At 43.2% G+C, this 23,989-nt stretch overlaps 2 protein-coding genes across 5 annotated transcripts in view; one reads left to right on the plus strand and one right to left on the minus strand.

Moving 5' to 3' along the window:
• Nucleotides 1-2,789: 2,789 nt before the first annotated feature.
• On the minus strand, nt 2,790-23,937 carry KCTD7 (potassium channel tetramerization domain containing 7). Of its 3 annotated transcripts, XM_078780293.1 has the most exons (5): nt 23,859-23,935; nt 16,626-16,773; nt 12,383-12,600; nt 7,322-7,500; nt 2,790-5,429 (listed from the first exon to the last, which is right to left on the minus strand). In XM_078780293.1, the coding sequence occupies exons 2-5, from the start codon at nt 16,749-16,751 to the stop codon at nt 5,056-5,058; spliced, it is 897 nt and encodes a 298-aa protein (XP_078636419.1). In that variant the 5' UTR covers nt 16,752-16,773; nt 23,859-23,935; the 3' UTR covers nt 2,790-5,055. The 3 variants fall into 3 exon arrangements, with proteins under 3 accessions (XP_078636419.1, XP_078636420.1, XP_078636421.1); XM_078780294.1 differs by lacking the exon at nt 16,626-16,773 and having other exon boundaries at nt 23,859-23,937; XM_078780295.1 differs by lacking the exons at nt 16,626-16,773; nt 23,859-23,935 and adding an exon at nt 12,728-13,230.
• ASPA (aspartoacylase) overlaps nt 23,872-23,989 on the plus strand; it is a 66,028-nt gene continuing 65,910 nt past the window's right edge. For both annotated transcript variants that reach the window (XM_078780290.1, XM_078780292.1), the window contains exon 1: nt 23,872-23,987. The gene's annotated coding sequence lies outside the window, so the exon portion shown is untranslated. The remainder of the gene's footprint in view (nt 23,988-23,989) is intronic.

Raw genomic sequence — 23,989 nt, forward strand, 5'->3', positions numbered from 1 at the left:
GTTTGACTACAAGATAGACATGTTAGTTTGACTATAAGATAGACCTGTTAGTTTCACTATAAATTAGACCTGTTAGTTTGACTATAAGATAGACCTGTTAGTTTGACTACAAGATAGACCTGTTAGTTTGACTATAAGATAGACCTGTTAGTTTCACTATAAATTAGACCTGTTAGTTTGACTACAAGATAGACCTGTTAGTTTGACTATAAGATAGACCTGTTAGTTTCACTATAAATTAGACCTGTTAGTTTCACTATAAGATAGACCCGTTAGTTTGACTACAAGATAGACCTGTTAGTTTGACTATAAGATAGACCTGTTAGTTTCACTATAAATTAGACCTGTTAGTTTGACTATAAGATAGACCCGTTAGTTTGACTATAAGATAGACCTGTTAGTTTGACTATAAGATAGACCTGTTAGTTTCACTATAAATTAGACCTGTTAGTTTGACTATAAGATAGACCCGTTAGTTTGACTATAAGATAGACCTGTTAGTTTGACTATAAGATAGACCTGTTAGTTTCACTATAAATTAGACCTGTTAGTTTCACTATAAGATAGACCTTTTAGTTTGACTACAAGATAGACCTGTTTGTTTGATAATATAGACCTGTTAGTTTGACTACAAGATAGACCTGTTAGTTTGACTATAAGATAGACCTGTTAGTTTCACTATAAATTAGACCTGTTAGTTTGACTACAAGATAGACCTGTTAGTTTGACTATAAGATAGACCTGTTAGTTTCACGATAAATTAGACCCGTTAGTTTGACTATAAGATAGACCTGTTAGTTTGACTATAAGATAGACCTGTTAGTTTCACTATAAATTAGACCTGTTAGTTTCACTATAAGATAGACCTTTTAGTTTGACTACAAGATAGACCTGTTAGTTTGACTATAAGATAGACCTGTTAGTTTCACTATAAATTAGACCCGTTAGTTTGACTACAAGATAGACCTGTTAGTTTGACTATAAGATAGACCTGTTAGTTTCACTATAAATTAGACCTGTTAGTTTCACTATAAGATAGACCTTTTAGTTTGACTACAAGATAGACCTGTTTGTTTGATAATATAGACCTGTTAGTTTGAGTATAAGTTAGACCTGTTAGTAACTTTTGTGATATCTGGAGGTCACAAATGCATAATTAATACTTCATAAAGTAATTTTTGGTGAGAGATCTTTTCTTTTCAAAGGTGTTTGGCTTGCTAAAGGTCTGAACAACAATAAAGCTGAATGCAGGCCATGTAAGGCCTGGTGTGACAATCAATTAAAATCATCACACGTAGAGCTTTCATATGGGCAGGCAGGATGCCATGGAGGTATGCACACCTGCCTCTAAGCTGTCTAGCCTGGGTTTCATTCCTGACCCAGCTAAAAACTGTCATCCTGGTGTTTCATAAGTTGGGTGAATTTATCAATGTGTGCCGTCCCTCGGATGGACGTTAAACTGGGTGTCTCGTCTGCTATAATTTTCTGGTGGATGTTAAAGATCCAACGGTGTCGTTCACGAAGAGTATGCGAGCTATCGCCAGCACCCTGAACTAATTACAAATTCCTGCCCTAACTACTGCTGGGAAGGCAATGACAAACCACTCAGAATGGCCCTTGCCAAGAAACTGCTTCAGCAGTACTAAATCTGCCTTCAAGTCGAACACCAGAACAGGGTAAAAGGCACCACGGCTTCGTTATAGGGGAAACAAACGTAAATTGAAGCAAATAAGGAACTCGGTAGAGAAGAAAAGCGTTTTATTGTGCAACGAAATAAACTATAATAATAAAAAGGCAGTGTGTGTCTGCGTGTGTGTCTCCTCCATAACTCCAAAACCATGACACCTAGCAGCCCAAAACTTTGCATGTATACTGCTCGAACTCTAAGAGAGTGCAAGAATGAAAATTGTGTGTTTGGGTGTGTTAAAACACCCTTTTTGAAGATAATTAACGGGTTGCTCATAACAAAAAATCTAAATAAGCCTTACCAAAATGGCGGCCCACCATTTTCTGTCCGCCTCAGTGACATCGCTGGGTTCTTAAGCCGCCATTTTGTTTCAATCTATTGAAACGTGCCTTGGCTTGGAAATACTATCTACTCTCACTGACCAATTAAAGTATATAATCAAAATCTGGATTTGAGGATCGGATCCCATGCACTTAATAAGTATCAAATCTGGAGAGAAATCTGAAAAAGTTAACAACATTAGCAATTCTTTTAACGAAGTGTATTTATGTAAGCAACGAAGTGTAAGTTATGCTCCATAGGATAGGGTGTTTTTAACTCAACTGGACTATGTCCAGCTGAGTTTTTTCGACACCCAGTTTCCATCGTCCGTCTGTCGTCTGTCTGTCTGTCGTCTGTAAACAATTCGACGTCTACGCTCTAAAAGTCACAAATATTGATTAAATTTGATGAAACTTGTTACGCAGCATCTTTAAGACATAAACTAGTTTGGGATTGCATTTCGGCGTTGCACGCCCAAAAATGGGCGTGGCATGGCGGCCATATTGAAAATCAATTTTTGTCATATTTTTAGCACATATAAACTATATAGTTTGTGGTTCTATTATGCATATTCTAACCCTATTGATATAGACCAGTTGAGTTCAGGTTCCCTGGAACCTCTAGTTTCAAGTTGCAAAATGCTTCAAGTTTACCTTTATTCCTATTTGTCATAATTTCATAATTGTGATTGTAAACAAACAGAATACAGAGAAACAGCATGAACAAAGCATTAGCGCTTCTTTTTCTTCAAAGCATTCAGACACTCAGCCACTCATCAAGATTGGCAAAACATCAACCTAAGTTTTATTATTTCCTGCGTTTATGGCAACATACACCTCCCAGATCTTCTTCAAACTCAACGAGAAACTTTTTATTCAAACTCGAAAACGTTACAGAGAAACCACCCCTTTCTCTCAAATCCATCCCTCTCACTCCCCCCCCCCTCCACACTCCCCCCCCCCCTCCACACTCCCCCCTAAATGGTCTAGAGGTCAAAGGGGTCTACAGGGTATTAAAGTGTCTTCTAAAGGGGCCAGCCCTTTCCCTCTTGTTTCTGTCTCTAGTCTCCCTCTCTCTTTCTAACCCTGTCGTGACCATGACTTCGTGAAGGCGAGGGCACACCATACTGGATGTGGGGGATTTCTGGGTCGCTCCTGCGAGATCGTTTGGCTGTCTCCGTGCCGCGGGCTTGTTCGAGAGAACTGTCCGAGGCTATACAACAACAACAACAACAACAACCATGTGGAGCTCTTGTGGACCTGTGACAGTCGCAGGTAAAAACAGTAATATCAATAAATCGGACTTTATGAGACATCTCTTCTGGACTTAGATCAAGTTCACAGCTTTTATTAAAGCACTTGTAAATAAATTTGGTTTTTCTAAGCACTTTAATTCATTCCGGAACATATTATGCAGGCAAATCATGTGTGTCCGATTTGAAGATTGTGCTGCATTTATTTACATCTGCCAGGGAAATCTACATATTACATACATAATAATGGAATATTTTGACCTCTTAAGCCCCACTTCACCCTTTTTCTCATACTTTGTCCCAACCCCTCCTACTCACCATTTTCTCTGCCATTCCCACTCATTTCCTTCTTTTTACTGTCCATCGTTGTGACAATATTCATTGTGCACCATGAGGTGTGAAAGCTAAACAGCTATCCTGCAGCAGACTTTATTATTTGAAAAGGTTACACAAGATCGAGGCTCATAGAAGAGTGCAACGACAGACGGTCGGCAGCGAACTGCCAGTGTGGCCACAGTTGGACACAACAAGCAAGGGATCATTGAATGAATATGATAAGGGGAGATTGAGGAGGGAAAAAAACATAGTAACCTGCGAGTAAGGGTTAGTTAGGTTGGGTTAATGGGGGAAGGAAATATTACTGGTAGGGGCAAGGAAGCACCGATAATGCTTTGAAGCCCTGGAGGAAAGAATGAATGAACCTCCTCTGGAAGGAGGTTATGTTAATGAGAGAAAAGAGTAACAAAGGAGTGTAGGTGTGTGGTAAACCTGGATTGTGGGAGTTTAACCAGGAGGGGTTACCAGAAGATCACATGCATACTGGAGGAGCTGGTGAGGATCAGGCGGCTGAAAGAAAGTACTGTACATATCGGAAGTCAAACTTCATCTGGTATGAATCCAAACTTATTGCAACATGCTGCTTTCTACTATATTTACACCAGAAAATCAGGTTTGGTGCTCTCGGATCATGTCAAAAGATCGAGAATGTGGCCTTGTATTTAGGCTTGCATAATTCAGATATTTTCTTTGGAGTGAAAGGAAAGATGGAGGGTAAGTGGAGGATAGGATCCAGCTTTGTGTTCATTTTCCAATAGAGGCCTATGAGCTATACTTCCAGTGTTTGAGGTTATGCATCATACTGCAGAATGATTGGCCCCATATCACCCCCCATCCAAAACCATATTTGTACCCCCATTAAACCCCCACCCCAAGCCAAATTTGCAGTTTTTCCTTCCCGAGACTGCTCTTGTATCCATATTGTCCACCTCCTACATCCTCCCCCACTTCATTCTTATCCGCATCCCTAGTTTGTCTGTCTCACTCTCAGTCTATTTTATTCCTCAACCCTGCTGTTGGTATTTCCCCAATCTTTCTGCTGTTCATTTTGTTCTGTTGCATCCTGATCCGCAGTTCTAGCTCTTCCACTAGCCATGACTTTGTAACAACAAAAAAGAAAAGGAAAAGAAAACTGAACAAAGACATGCTTCAACAAATAAATCAATAGTCAATTTAGATGTGTATGCAGCTTGACTACAATTAAGCGAGGTCATTATATATATATATATATATATATATATATATATATACACATCAGATGCTAATTATAATGACAATGCTCTTTATAGTTATAGATAAACCATTCAAATGTATTGATATTAAGTGATTTATGGATAATTTTACAATTGCAAGCATCTAATGTTCAGAAGGTCTCCTCAATTTTGAAGTGACATGCCAAATTTTGCATCCACCATCTCAGGAATACAACACCACAAGCAGCCACAATAATAGGCCTGGGTCACCACCAGGTGATCTTAAACTCATAGATAGGACGTTTACAGTAATAATGACTGACAAGGTGTTTATCACAAACGCCGATACATTGCTGCTCGGAAGTGATACCACGCTCATTAAGATCATTTGTCAGGCAATGTAGAAGATCATACACATCTGCAATGGCTGTCCAAGGGCCGAATGATACATCCACGTTGCACTTGTGCTGGAAGGACTCATGCGTGTATTCGGAAGCAATCCCAGTGCCTGGAAACAATGTCCGTTCGTATGGGGTCACTGGTAGCTCCTCTTTGTAGACACACACTCGTAATTTGGCAAGGCGAGCCTTGCGCTGTATGGCCTTCTCACGGGCTACAGTGATGATCCGTTCCAGGTTTTCTGCAGCACATGATAAAAAAACACCTTTAGAGGCCATTTTTCCCCGCAGAGCAGGGGTTGGCCTTTTTTGGGCACCGTGGTCCCCTTTTTGAAGCAATGTTTTATGGCCGGATGCCCTTCCTGCCGCCAACCCTGTTAGTCGCCTCTTGCGACACACAGGGAATTATCAGTGAACTGGTACAGAATTTGCACTCAATTTCAAATTTTCAATTTCATTATTTCAATTCATCATCATCATCATTTCAATTCAACATTTCAATGAAATATAAAATTCATAGAGCAATTCATATCAATTTCATATCAATTCATATCATATCATATCATATCAATTCATAGAAATATAAAATTCTAGAGTGGGCTAACCCCCGCTCTAGCAGGGAAAATGGCCTTAAAATGCATGTTGTGTTGTTGTAATGAAATATAAAATTCAATTCATCAATGATCTCTCCGACTCTCTGGAAAATCCTCTCTATCTCTTTGCTGATGACTCCACTCTCTACCGCTTCATTCCTCATCCCTCAGATCGGCAGTCTGCAGCCTCCTTACTCTCTGCAGACCTGGACAAAATCACAGACTGGTCAAACAAGTGGAACATGTCTTTCAATCCTGACAAATCCCACACTCTTACGATGTCTCTTCGAAAAGACCGACTGGACAACCCTCCCATCTACTTTCTCAACAATCCTCTCCAAGAAGTTCTGTCACTCAAGCTTTTGGGTCTCACTATCTGCTATGATCTGTCCTGGGAAAACCACATTTCCAAGCTGGCCTCCAAAGCCAGTCGCCGACTGGGCATCCTGCGTCGTGCGAAGTCCTTCCTTGGCACACCTGAGCTCCTCACCACATACAAGGCTTTCATCCGCAGCTCAATGGAATACTTCTCTCCCTCTGGGCTGGTGTTCCTTCCTCACACCAAGCTCGACTTCACGCTGTTGAAATCAAAGCTTTCAGAATCATTGGAATCTCCCACGATGAAGCTGATTGTGAAGGCCTTTCCTCACTCACCGCAGGCAGGTAGGTGGTCTTTCTGTCTTCTACCGACTCCTATCCGGCCTAGCTCCCCCAGCTCTATCTGTGCTCTGTCCCCCAAATATTCCCACAGGTCACGCAATATCTGCCAGCAACCCAGTTCTGGCGAAATTTCCAAAATCAAGACTCTCTGCTCACCTTCACTCTTTCATTCCTCTTTTCTCCCGCCTCTGGAACAAACTCCCCCACTCCCTTCAATCCCACTCCTCCCTCCAGGTCTTTAAAACAGCTGATCACCACCATCTCTTATCTTCCCCCATTCAAGACTTTGATCTTTTCTACCCCCATTAATTCACCACAGATCCACTTTTTTGAAATATCGACTTCTTTCCCTGAAGTCCTGGCAGTGTCCATGTGTTTTTTACCTCTCCCACACTCCCCCCCCCCCCCCCTCGCCTTCCCGTGCCACAGATCTTCCGATGTCCCTGTTCTCTGCTGTTGTACTTGTGTGCTTCCCTCTCCCTCCCCATCTTGTCTCCTGTTCCCTTTACTATATGTTTTGTGTGTGCGTTGTTTTTTGTGATTAATGTTAGCTCTTTCACGAGCCTCGATCTTGTATGCAAAAAAAATAAAAAATACAAATATAAAATGAAGTAGTTCTTCAATCACAGAAATAGACTGACAGAGATACAGATTGAAACAATTGCTTAACCCCGCCTCGCGCTCTGTGCGTGGGGTAAAAAGGCAAATACTGCCAGTAATAATAATAATAATAATAATACATTTATTTTATATAGCGCTTTTCAAGAAGCCCAAAGGCGCTTTGACAGAGTACAAAAAACAAGTGCAAAGTAGTAGTAGTAGGCAAAGTAGTAGGCAGTAGAGCAGCAGGTGGATGTAACAATGTGGCTTCCTTTTCCTACCAGCGTAGTAAGGCAGAAGGTCTAGGAAAGCTTGGCGGACACTCTCCCCTAGGAGAGGCTGCATTTGCTCCAAGATGGTCATTAGAGGTCGCAATGCGTAGTACTGAGCTTCACGATACACCTCGCGGACCCTTTCCATCTGAGGAACCTCCCCGCTCCTCAGGAAGTTTAAAATGTCCCTGCAGAAAAAAAACCCGTTGTGGTGGACAAAGAAAATGAATACAGTAATCATAGGAGGAAGAGCATGCCATTCATAGACAATTACATTTCAACTTGGATATTTTTGTGTATCGGTACGTTCTCACTGCAACTTTTGTGCATTCTAAGAACTATCCCTCTGCATATCCACAATTAATCACCGACCAAGCAAAATAATAACATTACAGAGTTGTACAAAGCAACACGTACACAGTTTGATGCCTTGAATGTACTATGATGGTGCTAATGGGATGATGACTTTGAAAGCATAGCTCAGGTGATAATGGAGAGCTGGGGCCTTGGTGGTGTGATTTTGCTGTAATTCCAGTAAGTAAGGAGATTAAACCAATCAGCAATTTCTGAAGGAATGCTTAGCCCCAGGTATCCACAACTTTATTGTGGGATCGAGCAGGGAAAGTTTTCCTTTCACGAATGTGCTTGATAGGCCTGACATTTAACTGTGAAAGGTGATTTGGGCAGGAAGTTATAATTTGTCAGGGGGCCAGCAATAATTCACCTACTCTTTGTGAAAGACACCGCAAGACATTTAAGGTTCACAACTAAAGCAAGCAGATGGGACACCTGGCTTAACGTCAATCCGAGGAACGGATGCGTCAAATACCTTGTGATGCAACGCCCTTCAAGCGAAGCATAATTCCAGCAGCTTGTGGTTGGGTTCGGAAATCGAAGAAAGACTAGATAACTTAAAGGTGCAGTAAGTGTGCTTCTCTACACCATCCTGTTGCAGATGTCTCCAAGAGCAAAGTGTGATGTTAATTGGTTTGTGGTGTTAATTTACCCACTCTATAGTGGTATCGTGCTGTGCTCATTGCACAAAAGGTGTACCTTCCAAGGCTTCCAAAGTCCATCACAGATACAATTTGTGGCTTGTATTGATCATTATCATGTTTATATCAGAACATCATCAATTTGTAGGATTGTGAATTTACTTAACTAGCAACGGTACCCGCCCTATGGGCGGGGCTTCAATTGGGAAGCCCAAATGAAAAGGCAAAATATCAGAAATTGAAGGGTTTTTTTTATTTTAAACGATTCATATAAACATCCGTTGAATCATATCACACGCAAATCATCAAAATCTAAAGAGTACATGGCGCCCATTTTGAAAAAAGATTGAATTCTGCAAAATGGAAGCGGCCGCGACACATCTTTCTCAGTCGCACGTTTATGTGTGAAGAGTGCGCGCCGAATCTGTAACACGGAAGCGGCCGCTACACGTCTTTCTCAGTCGCTTTGCACACGCTGCCATGTTACTTCGGAGCCGCACGTTTATATCGGAAGAGTTCGTCAGTAGTCGATCTACTCTCTCCTGGTACGTAGAATAAACGGTATTTGTAGAATTTCAACAAAAGCCACATCACTGTTCATATCGGTAATATTATTCCATCGTGTTTGGAAAAACTGGAAAATTGGAAATTGGAAAAATTGGAAAAACAATATAGCCTATTTTACTCCCAGGAGTCCCAGGAATACCCACCCAAAATATCGTTGCGATCGGTTGAGCCGTTTTTGCGGTACCTTCGAACGGACGGACGGACATTTGGTGAATTAGAGTAAGATTTGTCTGGAGATTTTGGCATTGCTGGCGTTTTCACAAGAAGAATTTTAGTATGCTTCCCAATGTGTCCCAAGGACATTAAAAGTCAACGACAAAGTGAGCATTGACACTACATGTAGACCAGACCAGGTGCAGGAGGTAGACCTCTCTAATATTATAGATATTTTTAATTGTCCGTGCAGAAGGTTAGGACCCGCAGTCATTCAGAACATGGGAAGGGAAATGAGAGTCATCCACACACACAGACCAGATGGATCCAGCAGAATATCCACAATCTGAAGGGTTAATAAGCCAGTTGGTGTTTCACCAGTTCAGTCTATCAGTGATGTGGCGGATCTGGATCAGAGAATTTTTAAAGTGATTCTTCACCATTGAGTGATCGGGCCAGAAACGATAAATGGCATGATATTTCAAAAAGTTGTGGACGGATTATGACAAAACTAGGTGGACGAGTTGATTTGGCGACAAGAAAAACCCAATTTGATTTTGGTTCAGGTCCGAATCCAGATCCAGCCTATCAATAAATACAAAACGTAAACTGTTCAGCCTGGTGGAGGTACGTGCTCTACCGAGGGCCTTTCTAGTCAGTACTGCTTCCTTCATCCGGATTTGAACCCAAAACCTTGGAGATGCCACTCCACTGTCGTTACCACTGCATCACTACAACTCTAGACATATGATGCCTTATTACCTGCAACATGTCACAGGTCGACAAGAGCTTCTTGTTGTTCATGTTGGGGGTCGATTTTTGAAATGTGCACCCATTTGTCAGACAGCTGCCAGACCACACCCACATCTATCGCATAACTCCACCCACCCACATAACCACATAACACATAACCCACCAACACAAAATTATATGGCTGCCAATTTGGTTTTCTGGCAGTTGAATCATATGTTGAATAACAGTAAGGTTTCATCAAGCCTGTTAAAACGCACGGTATGTCAGAACGCACGGTAATCAAGCTTTACGTTAAGCAAATTACAAAAAAAAAATATCCTTACATAATTTTTGAACGGCCCTATATTGGAGTTAAGCAATCTGTGACCATGTGACGATCAGCTCATTCTGATATAACGGTGGGGAAGGTGACATGAATAAGAGTTGCCGAATTGATTTTAAATACCACATTAAATGTGCGTTTCCCAATCACGCCGTTACCAAATTTTGTCGCAGGTTGTGACTACAGTGTTGTCATTCTTGTTTTTGAAAAAGGACGACATTGCCAATATGAAGAGGCGCACTTTCTTCGGTAATGTAAAAAAGAAAAAGGAAAAAAAAAGGTGCTCTTCAGGGCATGACTAAGTGAAAAAACATCCTTTAATGTCTATAGAATGACATTTTTAATGTCAGATATGTTATCTGTCACATAGGTTGATGAAATAATATAAGAAGTCTTCACTTCAAAGGAATGTTGAATGAGACTTGCGTGATGCTGCCATCATGTAGAGGCATAGCAAGGGTTGGCAGGGTCCACGGTCAGGTTTGTAACGGTGCCCCCTCTATTGTATTTCCTCTATTGAAGTGTATCCTAGGGATTGGAAAAGCATACAGGGCTTAGCGAGCAATACCGAGGTAAAAGCGTATAGGGTTAAGTATACAGAGCTTATCGAATAATACCGAGGGAAAAGTGTACAGGGCTAAATATACAGAGCTTATCGCGCAATGATGAGGGGAAAATGTAGCGGGCTAACCTAGCAATATAAACATAGACATCCTGAACCTTGGAGAGGTGAGGTCTCAAAGAGAGACGGTTAGGAAGCCGCGCAATGATTAGTGCTTTATGTCACTTACTGAATTTATCAGTCTCGGTCACCTTTTTTCTTTTTTTTTCATGGTCACCACTACCGCAGCATTAGTTGGGTCACGATAAAGATCCCACAGTGTCCTTCGCAAAGAGTAGGTGAGCTAAAGCCGACAAACCAGGACAAATAACTAATTCCTGCTCTACCCTACAGGTGGCACTGCATCAGCGGCACCCCAGCGAGGACTGATGCTAAAACGCTGACTGCATATGAATGACGAGGATGACCATTACCAGCAACACAACTCACCAGACAATATAAAGACAAGAACCTTTGAATTAGGTGCACCGAACACCACCAAAATGAACGCAGAATGCTCGATTTGCCATTAATAATGTGCCTTGTGCCTGAAAAAACCCCCCACTTTATTCAAGGTCTAGTGCGGCAATGGAAAGAAATGTGAAGTTTGGAAATGAAATTCAAGCTTTGGATAAAAAAGTTTCCCAAAAACAAAGCAAATTTGGTCCCAAGTCCTTTCAACTCCCAAGTTCTTTTTCCCAAGTCCTTTTGGTTCGGATTGTCCTTTTTGGTCCCGTGGGTGGCGTTATTAACCATTGATTCTAATCTGTAACTCAGGATAGTTGTACTTGCCAATTTAATTATTGAAACGACCTTAACTGGCCCTCAATTCTACACCCCCACCAAAGGTGCACGCCTTTCCACGCTCAGGCTGCCATTGATGGTAGTAATGCAATTTCAGGTGCATTTATTGAAACAATCTATATGTATAAACGCGAGTTGTGTGTGTGTGTGTGTGTGTGTGTGTGTGTGTGTGTGTGTGTGTGTGTGTGTGTGTGTGTGTGTGTGTGTGTGTGTGTGTGTGTGTGTGTGTGTGTCCAGTTTTTGTGTGTCCACGTTTTATTCAGATATGGCTGAACGGATCTTCATCAAACTTTCAGAGGTTCATCAGTGAGTGCCTGGGAGTGTTTTAGGCATAAAAATAAATAAATAAATAAATAAGAAAAACCGTTCGATAGTGCCTAAGCCTTTTAAAATTCATGACAGTTATATACAAGTACACGTTCGCATAAATAAATACAAAACAATCCCCAGACATTTGAATACAAATAAATCAAACAATTCCAGAATTGTACGAAGTTGGTAGTACGGCTTCTTCTTCTTCCTCATCGGCAACAGACTTAACCTAACCTTCCCCCCCCCCCCCACTCCCCTCCTCCCCTTCCCTCCCATTTCCCCCCTCCCTTAACCCTTCCCTCCTCCCTGTCCCTTCCCTCCTCCAACCCCTTCCCCCCCTCCAACACCTCCGCTTCCCCCCTCCCTACCCTCTCCCCCTCTGCTTCCCCCCATCCCCCCTCCCCTCACCCCTCCCCTCCCCACCCGGCAACGCCGGGTACTTCTGCTAGTGTATAATAAATGAGAAAACTGTATTATTGAGCATAGTTTAGCAAGTGATTGGGTGTGATGTTCCAGCGAGACTATATGGAAGCGTAGTCCGGGTCCAATGACCCAATGCTAACCTGAAGTAAATGCCATCTCGGTCGATAAAGTAACGGCCATCCGAGTCCCTGGGAACGCGATGTCTGCCGCTGAACATGGTCGCCAGCATGGAGTTCTCATAGCGATGCAGCGTGGACAGGCAAGTGCTGAAGCACTCACCACCCACATTAAGATGGATCACCTCGGGGAACTTCATAGTGCGGCAGGAAGTTTCATTGTAGGCCGAGCTGGTGGTGTCCTGGTCCAACAACCAAAATCAAAATCCTGTAATCTGGTAATCGGATTAAACATCATGTGCCCTCTCTGTTTGCCCATTAACGGTGACAGACAGTTTTTGTAAGCCAAGTCAACCAACAGATACTAACCGTGTGCATAAATAATGATATTGTTACAGACGCGGTTTTAGAGATGTTATTTTACCGAGCGGTTGGTATTACCGCGTCCGAACAGTTACTCCCCGATTAGAACCCGATCCCGCCCAAACGTTGGCCGGATCGCACCGCAGCTGCTCAATGAGGGAAAAGACGAAAACGACGCAATGCAAAGAGGAAAAGGAATAAAACGGGAAGACGTACAGACGAGTAATGGGATTTATTATTTACACAAGCAAAAAGGAGCAATCAAGGTTTATTTACAACACATAAGACGTAGGTGACACAGTGCAAATACTAGCTTATAGTTATACAGACTTAACTTATTCCCAGGACAGAACAAACAAAGACACTGACTCACGCGGGGAATTGCAGAGTGGATTGCTGGAAGGAGGTGTGTGGCTGGAGGGGGGGGGGGGGGACGGCACGGAGCTGGCTGGAGCTTGATTCCGCACGGGACGTCGGGCTGGACCTCGACGGCCGCTGATGCCACCGGGCCTGTCGTGTGCGCGGGATCACGGGTCGGAGCTGCTTGGTGGAGCCGATGCGCTGGTGGGGGGGGGGGGGGGTCTGGCGTGACGGGTTCTCTCCTCCTTACGCGCTCTTGCTCTGATGACCCAGCTCTTTTTCGTCCCTCCTTGTCTCAACTCAAAGTGCATCTCTCGTGGGAACACCCCCGCCGTGGGTTATATAGGCCCCGCCCCTCAACCTTTGCGAACCTCCCCCAAACGTTCTCTCCCCGCCCTCTCAAGCCAAACCCCTTGTTCATGGTTGGTCGAGTGGGGCTGGCTCACTCCTCCCCTCTCTGACGAGGTGGGGACCCACCTTTCTTCCCCAACCCTGCCTCGTGGTCAATGGCGGATGAAGGGAAAACCGCCCAACATGCAGTTGGCAATGCGAATTGCAATTGACGAAAAGGGGGGAATGGAAGTGTTGGGAGTGGGAATGAAGGGAATCTATCTCTTTCACTGGTGCAATGGAGTATTTCAATTAATGGGAGACACAGCCTTACTCTAAAAACACATAATAAGAGATAACTATCAAACAGAGGTATTCTATTATTTGGCTGACGTGTATGCTTGTGGACTAATTATGGGATGCCCTTTCACCTTTACACAGCTCCGGAGGTAGGGGGGCGCAGAATAAACAATAATCATCACCAATTTACCACAATACAACACAATCAAAAAAATACAGTCCTCATCTCCGCAACAATATGTTTGTCCTTCTTATGCCATGCCCATTAGTTTGGAGTCAGCCAGCCTTTCGCAAACTGGTTCGCCAGGTCTCACGTTCAAAAGAAGGTAATTGCGGCAGGAAATAGTAATGTGTTAATGGTGCCCAGAATAAATCACCTACTCTTCACGAAACACAGCTTGAGGACGTCCCTGCCTGCGAAAAAAGAATGACTGTTTAAATTTGGATGCGGGAATCGATATCGAGGCAAGACAGCTCAAAGGTAAGTTTGCTACCGATATACATAAATATATATACAGTCACGTGAAAACGTAGTGTACACCCCATGTAAAGTTTTGACCTTTTCAACATATTTCAACATACAGCTATTTGATCTTCATTTCAACAATATTGATAGATAAAGGTGATATAATATAACAAATATCATGAAACATTTACATTTTGTAGTCCATTGTATAATTTAAATAAACATAAATGCAAATTTCGCATGTGGAAAAAGTAAGTACACCCCCACATTTATCACAACTTCAAATACCTAAAATTAGAATCACATGCACCAGCTCAGGTGCAAATGAGAACATTGTTAGAGAGGATCTTGGAGGAACCTGTCTTATTTAAACCTCAAACATTTAGTTTGGTTTGCTCTTTGTTGTTGAAGTGTGTGGCGTCACCATGCCGAGATCAAAAGAGCTCTCTGAGGCCTTCAGAAAGAAGGTTATAGATGCCTACGAGTCTGGGAAGGGATTTAAAAAGATCTCCAAACAATTTGAAATCAATCATTCGACTGTCCGGAAGATCATCTACAAGTGGAGAAGATTCCAAACAACTGCCAACTTGTTCAGGCCAGGCCGCCCCAGCAAGTTCAGCCCGAGAGCAGACCGCAAGATGCTAAAAGAAGTCTCTAAGAACCCCAGAATGTCATCACATAACCTACAGGTAGCTCTTGCCACTGTTGAAGTCAAAGTGCACAAGTCTACCATTAGAAAGAGGCTGCACAAATTTGATCTACATGGGAGGTGTGCTAGGAGGAACCTTTGCTGTCCAGAAAGAACATCAGGGTAAGACTATAAAGTTTGCCAATGAACACCTAGGCAAAGACCACCACTTCTGGAACAATGTGCCCTGGACAGATGAGTCAAAGGTAGAGCTATTTCGCCACAGCACCAGAAGACATGTTTGGCGAAAACCAAAGAAAGCATTTGACCACAAGAACCTGATACCAACTGTAAAGCATGGTGGTGGAAATATTATGGTTTGGGGCAGCTTTGCTGCATCAGGGCCTGGGTAGCTCACCATCATAGAATCCACGATGAATTCTTCATTGTACCAGAGGGTGCTTGAGGATAATGTGAGGCCATCTGTCGGAAAGTTGAAGCTCAACCGAAGGTGGACCTTGCAACATGACAATGACCCTAAACATACCAGTAAATCCACCAAGGAATGGCTGAAAAGAAAGAAATGGAAGGTTCTGGAATGGCCAAGTCAAAGCTCGGATCTAAATCCCAACGAGATGTTGTGGGGGGATTTGAAACGAGCTGTGCATGCAAGAAACCCCTCAAACATCGCACAGCTGAAAGAATTCTGCATGGAGGAGTGGGCAAAAATTTCTCCCAGTCGATGTCAGAGACTTGTAGACAGTTATAAGAAACGCCTACTTGAGGTTGTTTCTGCCAAAGGGGGCAATACCACCTATTAGAGCCAAGGGTGTACTTACTTTTTCCACATGCGAAATTTGCATTTATGTTTATTTAAATTATACAATGGACTACAAAATGTAAATGTTTCATGATATTTGTTATATTATATCACCTTTATCTGTCAATATTGTTGAAATGAAGATCAAATAGCTGTATATTGAAATATGTTGAAAAAGTCAAAACTTTACATGGGGTGTACTTACTTTTTCACGTGACTGTATATACATATACATATATGTATGTACATATATATATATACATATATATATGTATATATATATATATATATATATATATATATATATATATATATATATATATATATATATATATAGATATATATATATATATATATATATATATAGATATATATATATATATATATATATATACACACATATACATATACACACATATGTATAATTGTATATATATATATATATATATATATATATATATATATATATATATATATATATATATACACACATATACATATACACACATATGTATAATTGTATATATATCATTGTAAATCCTGTGGACATGCGTAAATGGTATAAACGTAATTTCCAAGCATTTGGAAGTCATGACTACAAGCTACAGGTACATGATACCTTGCTCTTGTACAGCATGAGTAGGTGTGTGTTTCGGTAAACGTTTTTGGGGCAGTCAATCATGGCTCTAACTTAAGCCTTGTTTCGAACATCCCCACTTTGACGTTGTCGTGGTACTCTTGTTACCCTGCGCACGCGAAGCATTCACCGATTGGTCACGCTTTTTACGCAAGTTTGCGTGATGATGTATTTTAACGTAGTTAAAAAAAACAAAAAACTCGCTCGGGGTAGCTTGAAAGGTATCGTGCAGGTGGATACAGCACGGCACGGCACAGCTTGCAGGTGGAATCGTACTGGCTTTACCACAAATGTGAGACAACACGTTTTGCAAACCCTTTCACAATTCAAGAGTGTGGTGTGGTATCTCCATCTCCCTCTCACCTTGGCCCTCTCCATGGCTGTTTCCGACGCCGAACAATTTGTCCTCGCTTCCAAAGCCGGGTAGGCTGCAGGTATTAGTTCCAGGGTCGGGGATAATGGCCTGTGTCTACGCCTTTCTAGCCGCATGAGCTCTGTCCAGGCGCTGCACCTGCAAATGACGTATATATGTCTGCAGTGCAGAAACACAGAGAAAGAGAAAGCCCACTGGTCTCATGGGAATGTGGGGCGGGGAGCAGAGTTAACCCTTGCCTGTCTTAACGGTCTCGTTTTGCTCATGAGGTGAAGGCATCAGAGGAGGTGGCCAGTGACAGAACGGCTCAGAGAGGGCATCAAAGTACAGCGAGATGTAAATCCCATGGATTTAGTGATTTTAAGCCGATTAAGGCATAATGTCTGTAGAAACGCTGCATGAGTCCTCACACATATGCCTCAACATCAAACGTAAACGTAACAAAGACTATCCAAACTGATGACATATATTTATTACGTATGCCCCCGTGAGGAAGAAGAAGATGCGAAAACGGAAAACCATAATGGAGAAAAGGATAGCAACGGAGTGTGATAGGAGCGAGTATAAAATGGGGAAATAAGTTTGAGAGCAGAGAGAAGTGATAGAAGGATAAAAGAGAAAGATGTGAGCTTTCTGGGAGAGAATCCTAGGTTTCACTTTTGTCTCTCTAACCGGCCCCTATATGTCTGTCTCCTGTGGTGTATATGAAAGCCTTTACAAGCTAGTTAAATAAGATCTCCCATTCTTTCATTTGGTTTATATTGAGAGTGCGTATTCGGCAGAGGGAAAGAGGGTTCACTATAGATTCATTTTTGATCGTTATTACCTCAGCCACCAAAGGTGGATGGTGGTTATGCTTTCACCTCTGTCTCATTGTTACTTGACAAAAAAAAGATTTTTCTGAAATGTTGATCACTCCGGTTTGTTTGTTACCCTGCGCTCACGAAACGAAAAAGCAGGGTTAGGCATTCAGTTGCGTACGTGCGTATGTGTGCCGTACATGTGTGACTGCATTTTAAAAATTCATTTTCTCGGCAACTGTTGGACCGATTGACACAAAATATTTACCAAAGGAGCTCCTCCGCCTGTAGAATTTTTATTCATAATTATGACATCATAGGTCACGTCGTAGGGACACCATCTTGGAAAAACGTCACACCTCTATAATCTCTGAAACCGCTCAATAGCAAAAATTGAAACATGGCTCATTGTCAAGTACTCCCCATGGGGAATAAGATATGTTAATGATGACATCGTAACCTTAATTATGACGTCATAATTCGACAAGTACAACTCTTGATTCGATCAGTTCGAATTTTTTTTTTATCTGCAATTGTTGGTCAGATTGACATGAAACTTTCACTATAGGAGTGCCTCTGCCTGTATAATTTTAGTGATACTTATGACGTCATAGGTCACGTGGTACAGGCACCATCTTGGAAAAACCAAAAAACATTGCATCTCTATATCTCCATGGAAAAATTTCAAACATGCCTCATTGTTAAGAACTCTGCATGGGGAATAAGTGTTGTTAACAATGACATCATTGGTGCTTTAATTATGATATTGTTACGTTTGTGGGGGGTAGACAATGATTACCTTAGAGCCAGGTAGCATTGTATCGGTTGTGTGCTCCGACTGTTGTGAAGAAGAAGAAACCCCATGTATCATAAGTAGGGATCCGGTAGACCGTATGTCGTGTAAATGTATAAGTGCCCCATGAGAGGGGTGGGGTTATGTTAATTAGTTAGGGATTATGGGTAATGAATCCACTGTATGTAATGGCCTCTGTTATTTTTCCTCTGTTCCTTATGACAATGCAGCACACACACATAGCAAGAAATCGTGCATTTATAACACTAAATAAAAGCGACCGGAACCGGGACATTGAACCACTGATGAAACCACCGACGGGTGATAACATCAAGCAGGCAGGTCCGGGAGGCCACGCCCCCGAAGAGCAGTGATTGGTCAGGATACCAAGAGCGATGAGATGGCACTAGCTGATAGGAGCAGGCACGCAGATGTTGTCAGATTACGTCAGAGCCTTGAATACAAAGGAGTTGGAGGGCTGACATTTTTCTCTCTCATTTTCTGGGTTTGGTGACAAACGGTCGTGTTCCCGACATTTTCCCTCTTTTGGTTCCATAGCTCTCTCCGGGCTGGCCTCCTTAGAGAACTCTCTCTTTTTGGTCAGATGAGCTCTCGGCATCTGGTTTTCATAAAGAATGGTCACACATACGGTGCCTCTTGAGCTGGACCTGGAGGTGTTGGTGGAAGGCGGACGCCGGACGCCTTTGCGTGCTCTGGTTGCGCTGGGTTCCGATTGAAGGCACGGCTGCATTTTCTTTTCCTTGGCACGTCGGTGTTGGTGAACGAGATCGACGGGGACAAGCGGGGATGAGTGGAACAGGCGCGGCCTGCTGACTTCGCGCTCGGCGGCTAGAGGAGCGGACTGCACAGCGAGGCCTAGTTCCCACGCAAGGATGTGGAGGCCTGTGCCGATCCGGGACGATTCCTGACGAGGTTCAAGAGCCGCTCGAAGCCAAGTACAAACTAACACATATTTATTTTCCTGTTATATTTCCCCTTGTATTGTATTTGAGTCTGTATGGGGGCGCTCCATTTAGGAACCTTATTTTATCGTGCATTATTTGGTGACCGGCATTTCTTCAATAAAGCTGGTATTTTTGTACATGGAATCCTCTGTCGCCTTGGAATTAATTATCGCAGGTTTGAAGACATCCGGTGGACCCGTGAGGGTAAGTTCGTCATTCTCCTTTCCCTCGCATGCGAAGAAGGTCCGCCATTGACTCGGAATTCTCGGAATTAAAGCTCGTTCGGCTAATCTGTTTCCTTGGAGGATTTTGATCCCGAGGAACATGGCAATATCATAATTCAACAGGGACAACACTTCGTCTGACCAGTTTGAAATTTCTTGAGCAAGATCTACACAATTATATTAGAGAATATAAATTGATGATGTAATCGCTCACGTGGTCTAGCAGCCGTATTGGATCAAAGAAAAAAAAACCTTCAAAAACAGAAGAGTCGCCTTGCACCAAGATAACTGTGCAGGGTAAGTATTCTGTGAATACCATCTAGTTTGTTCCTTGGGAAAAATCCATGATTTTTAAAGTACAGTATATTGGTTGGTCTTATGCATTATTCTGTCTGTCTGTCTGTATGTATGTCAGTCGCTTACAGGTCACAATTTGCCATCGATCTTCACGAAACCTCACCAAATGGTAGAGTTGGTCATAAGCAAGAAGCCTATTGTTTTTGGGGTCAAAAGGTCAATAGGTTAACATAGGCCAAAGGTCACCAACTTTGTCAAATTTCTAAAATCCTCAAATTTTTCATCCGATTGACTTGAAATTTTAAGAGGATTTGCATATATGGTCACTGAATTCAACCACCAACTATTTTTGAGGTCAACATAGGCCAAAAGGTCAACATGGGCCGAATGTCTAAAATCCTCAATTTTTATCCGATTAACTTGAAAGTTTAAGCGGATTTGCACACCAAATCACTGAATTCAACCACCAATTATTTTTGAGGTCATCATAGGCCAACAACTTATTTTAGGGATTTCGCAAGTATCGTGCCATGCACGACATATTCCTTTTTTGTTTGTTTGTCTGTGAGTGCGATAACTCGCAAACGCATTCAGCTATTTTCGTCAAACTCTACCAGAGGATTCCGAAGAATAAATGTGAGGCTGTCAATGTTTTTGACTATGTCGGTCAAAGGTCAAGGTCAAAAGTCAAGGTTCTCTCGTTTATTTGTTCTGGCAATATCTCAGCCATCCTTTGAGCTAGGAAGCTGAAATTTGGGGACAATAGTGAACAAGTGCTTTGGCAAAACAGTATTTTTAATTTTTTAATTAATAGATTGATTTATTTGAAAAGGTCGTTCTTAGGGTGATTTGGGCATGATTTAATCACCCTAAAATTGGGTAAGTTAATATTTGAGTATACTCATAGTGCTGGGTGTTCCAGATTTTGCTACTACGACTATTCTTGTTACTTTTTTTTTTGCTACTGCGACTAAGAAAATATTACATTATTGTAGTGTAAGCAGAATATACTGGTGTGTCACATAATGCAACAAATGATCTGCTGGCTCAGTGAACATAAATCTATAATAATCATGATCAAATTTGTGTTGTACCATTATATGCAATATTTAAAATCACTAAAGTGTGCAAATATGACATTGGCACAAAGCTCACTTCAACTCAACTAAGACAGAAGAAGAGATGGTTATAACGAGGAAATAAAGAACTATAACTCAAATAAGCGTGTTCCACAATCTACATGATCCTGGGCAATTGACTGCTGGCAAGAGTCAGCAGTCAATGCGTTAAAGCAGAGAAGTGGAGGATTGGGTAGCGGAGGTGTGCGACCTATGCCTAATATGGTTGGACTTGCTGGCTGCCGGTGGCTGTAAGATTGATCTGGGTCAGGGCATCCTGCAGGTGGGGACAGGCAAGCACCGATCAGCATGACGCATCAACTGGCTTTATGGTTCCATTGGAGTACGGTATCGTGGCAAACAGGCCTTTAATCCGACTCGGCATGATCTAATCAGTCAGCCGTCATGACCACTTTGACGTGATTTAGTGGGATTGGGACCAGGCAACTGGTCGACCCGACAGCTGTAACAATATATATAAAAAATATTTATAAAGACTTTTTGGCTAAACAGTTGCATAGGGTCCACCTATTAGGCATCATCTTAGTAGAGCTATAGCCCCCTACTTCTCAGTTGGATTGTCCTGCAGCCAGTACAGGGAAGATTAATTAAATTGTTCTTCTTGCACTCCTATATATCTTCTTGCACACCTACCTAGAATCTTGAAAAGCCAAACCCTAACTCCCTAGCTAGATTCTCTCAGCTATTGGCAATTCCCTAACCCTAACCGTTCTTGTGTAAAATGTTTCTGCATCTGGATTTAAACTTAACTGGAATATACTTATCGTGTATCCTATTCTGCACATTTGCTCCTTGAAGGTTGCCCATTTCTCTGATGCTGATTGCCCTCCTGTTAGTTTGGCCCAATTTACAGCACCCAAATCTCTGCTCATACGTTCCTGAAATCTAAGAGCCGATTCTACTCTCCTGAACTCTCAACAGAATACTTGCACACACTATGTTATGGGCACTTGTCCCTAAATACTCTCCTACCTCCACCTTCTTCACGAAATTGGGATCATTTAAAAAAGGAAGAAGTTGAACACTGTCCAACCCCCAGGACTTGTCTACAAACTGGGTTAAAAAGCAATCCTGGACGAGATATAGTAAATCCTCATCTACTCTGCACTTTGCTTGTTCATGGAACGAATCTACTTCTGGCAAGTGAAAATCCCCCATAAATCAATATAGTCTTCCCTTAGCACTTTCTAGACTCCCCGCTCTCCCACACCCAACCTCCTCCCTCCTCTGAAGCCACCCCACCTTCCATCCCCTTTTATACTCTCTACCCTCCCAGCTCCACCCCTCCCTTACTAGCCTTACCCTCCCCCCTTTCTAGCCTCTCCACCATCCCAGCTCAGCCCTTCCTTTATAACCTATCCACCCTACCAGCTCATCCTCCCCCATCCCCGTCTAGCCACTCCACCCTCCCAGCTCATCCTCCCTTCCTTTCTAACCACTCCACCCTCCTGGCTTATCCTCCCACCTTTCTAGCCTCTCCACCCTCCCACCTCTCTAGCCTCTCCACCCTCCCAGCTCCTCATCCCCCTCTTTGCAGCCTCTCCACTCTCCCAGATTTCTCCTCCCCCCCTTGTAGCCTCGACACCCTCCCAACTCATCCACCCACTTTTCTGGCCACTCCACCATCCCAGCTCACCCATCCCTTACTTTCTAACCTCTCCACCCTCCCCCTTTCTGGCCTCTACACCCACCCAGCTCATCCTCCCCCCTTTATGGCCTCTCCACCCACCCAGCTCATCCTCCCCCCCTTTCTGGCCTCTCTACCCTCCCAGCTCATCCTCCCCCCTTTCTGGCCTCTACACCCACCCAGCTCATCCTCCCCCCTTTCTGGCCTCTCCACCCACCCAGCTCATCCTGCCTCCCTTTCTAACCTCTCCACCCTACCAGCCTATCCTCCCTTTCTTTCTAACCGCTCCACCCTCACAACTCATCCTCCCTTCCTTTCTAACCGCTCCACCCTCCCACCTTTCTAGCCTCTCTACGCTCCCAGCTCCACCCCTCCCTTACTAGCCTCGACCCTCCACTCTTTCTGGCCTCTACACCCACCCAGCTCATCCTCCCTTCCTTTCTAACCGCTCCACTCTCCCACCTTTTTTCCTCTCCACCCTCCCAGCTCATCACCACTCCCTTTCTAACCGCTCCACCCTCCCACCTTTTTTCCTCTCCACCCTCCCAGCTCATCACCACTTCATTTCCAACCGCTCCACCCTCCCACCTTTTTTCCTCTCCACCCTCCCAGTTCATCACCACTCCCTTTCTAACCGCTCCACCCTCCCAGCTCATCCTCCCACCTTTCTAGCCTCTCTACGCTCCCAGCTCCACCCCTCCATTACTAGCCTCGACCCTCCACTCTTTCTGGCCTCTACACCCTCACAGCTCATCCTCCCTTCCTTTCTAACCGCTCCACCCTCCCACCTTTTTTCCTCTCCACCCTCCCAGCTCATCACCACTCTCTTTCTACTCTAGCCTCTTCACGCTCCCAGCTCATCCTCCCCCCTTCCTAGCCTCTCCAGCTCCACCACCCTTCTACACCTAAAAGCCTTAATTCGCTCAATTCATACGGCAAACTTTGCTGCCCCTCTCTGTTCATCCCCTGGCCATCATTCTGGAAACACTCCCTTTGGCTTTGCCCCCGAAATTATGAATTTGTTTCCTAAACTCAAAACCTTGCTTCCGACACCATTCTTTCAGCCATAGGTTGGCATCTGTCGCTCAACTTATGAATTAAATTCCATTTCCTATTCTCGGAAGAATACCGAAAAACATTACCTCTCACTCGGCTACCCAATACACCAAACATCCTGCTGAGTAATGTTTCGCGACATCACGTGCTCCGACACGTGTCACTCCAACACTGTTGTTGGCAACAGCATTCTGACGCGAAGTCGCGAACCAACCTGCTGTCATTCAACATTCCTTCGACATTCCTCAAATCCACTCATTCCAAACAACTTATGTGTACGATCCTTCCTGTCGGATGAATAATCGACAATACCTATACATACCGTACATATTGTCGGGCCGTTGAACTCTTGAGCGTTTAACATCGGGTGTACCGTACATGTTACAACTAGCGAGGCTCGCTTCCGGCGGTCTATCTCCTGATAACGAGGACAGCTTCCGGTAGTCGACAGGT

This window comes from Myxine glutinosa, chromosome 6 (genome assembly GCF_964187855.1).
Source record: "Myxine glutinosa chromosome 6, kmMyxGlut1.1, whole genome shotgun sequence".
Classification (NCBI taxonomy): domain Eukaryota; kingdom Metazoa; phylum Chordata; class Myxini; order Myxiniformes; family Myxinidae; genus Myxine; species Myxine glutinosa.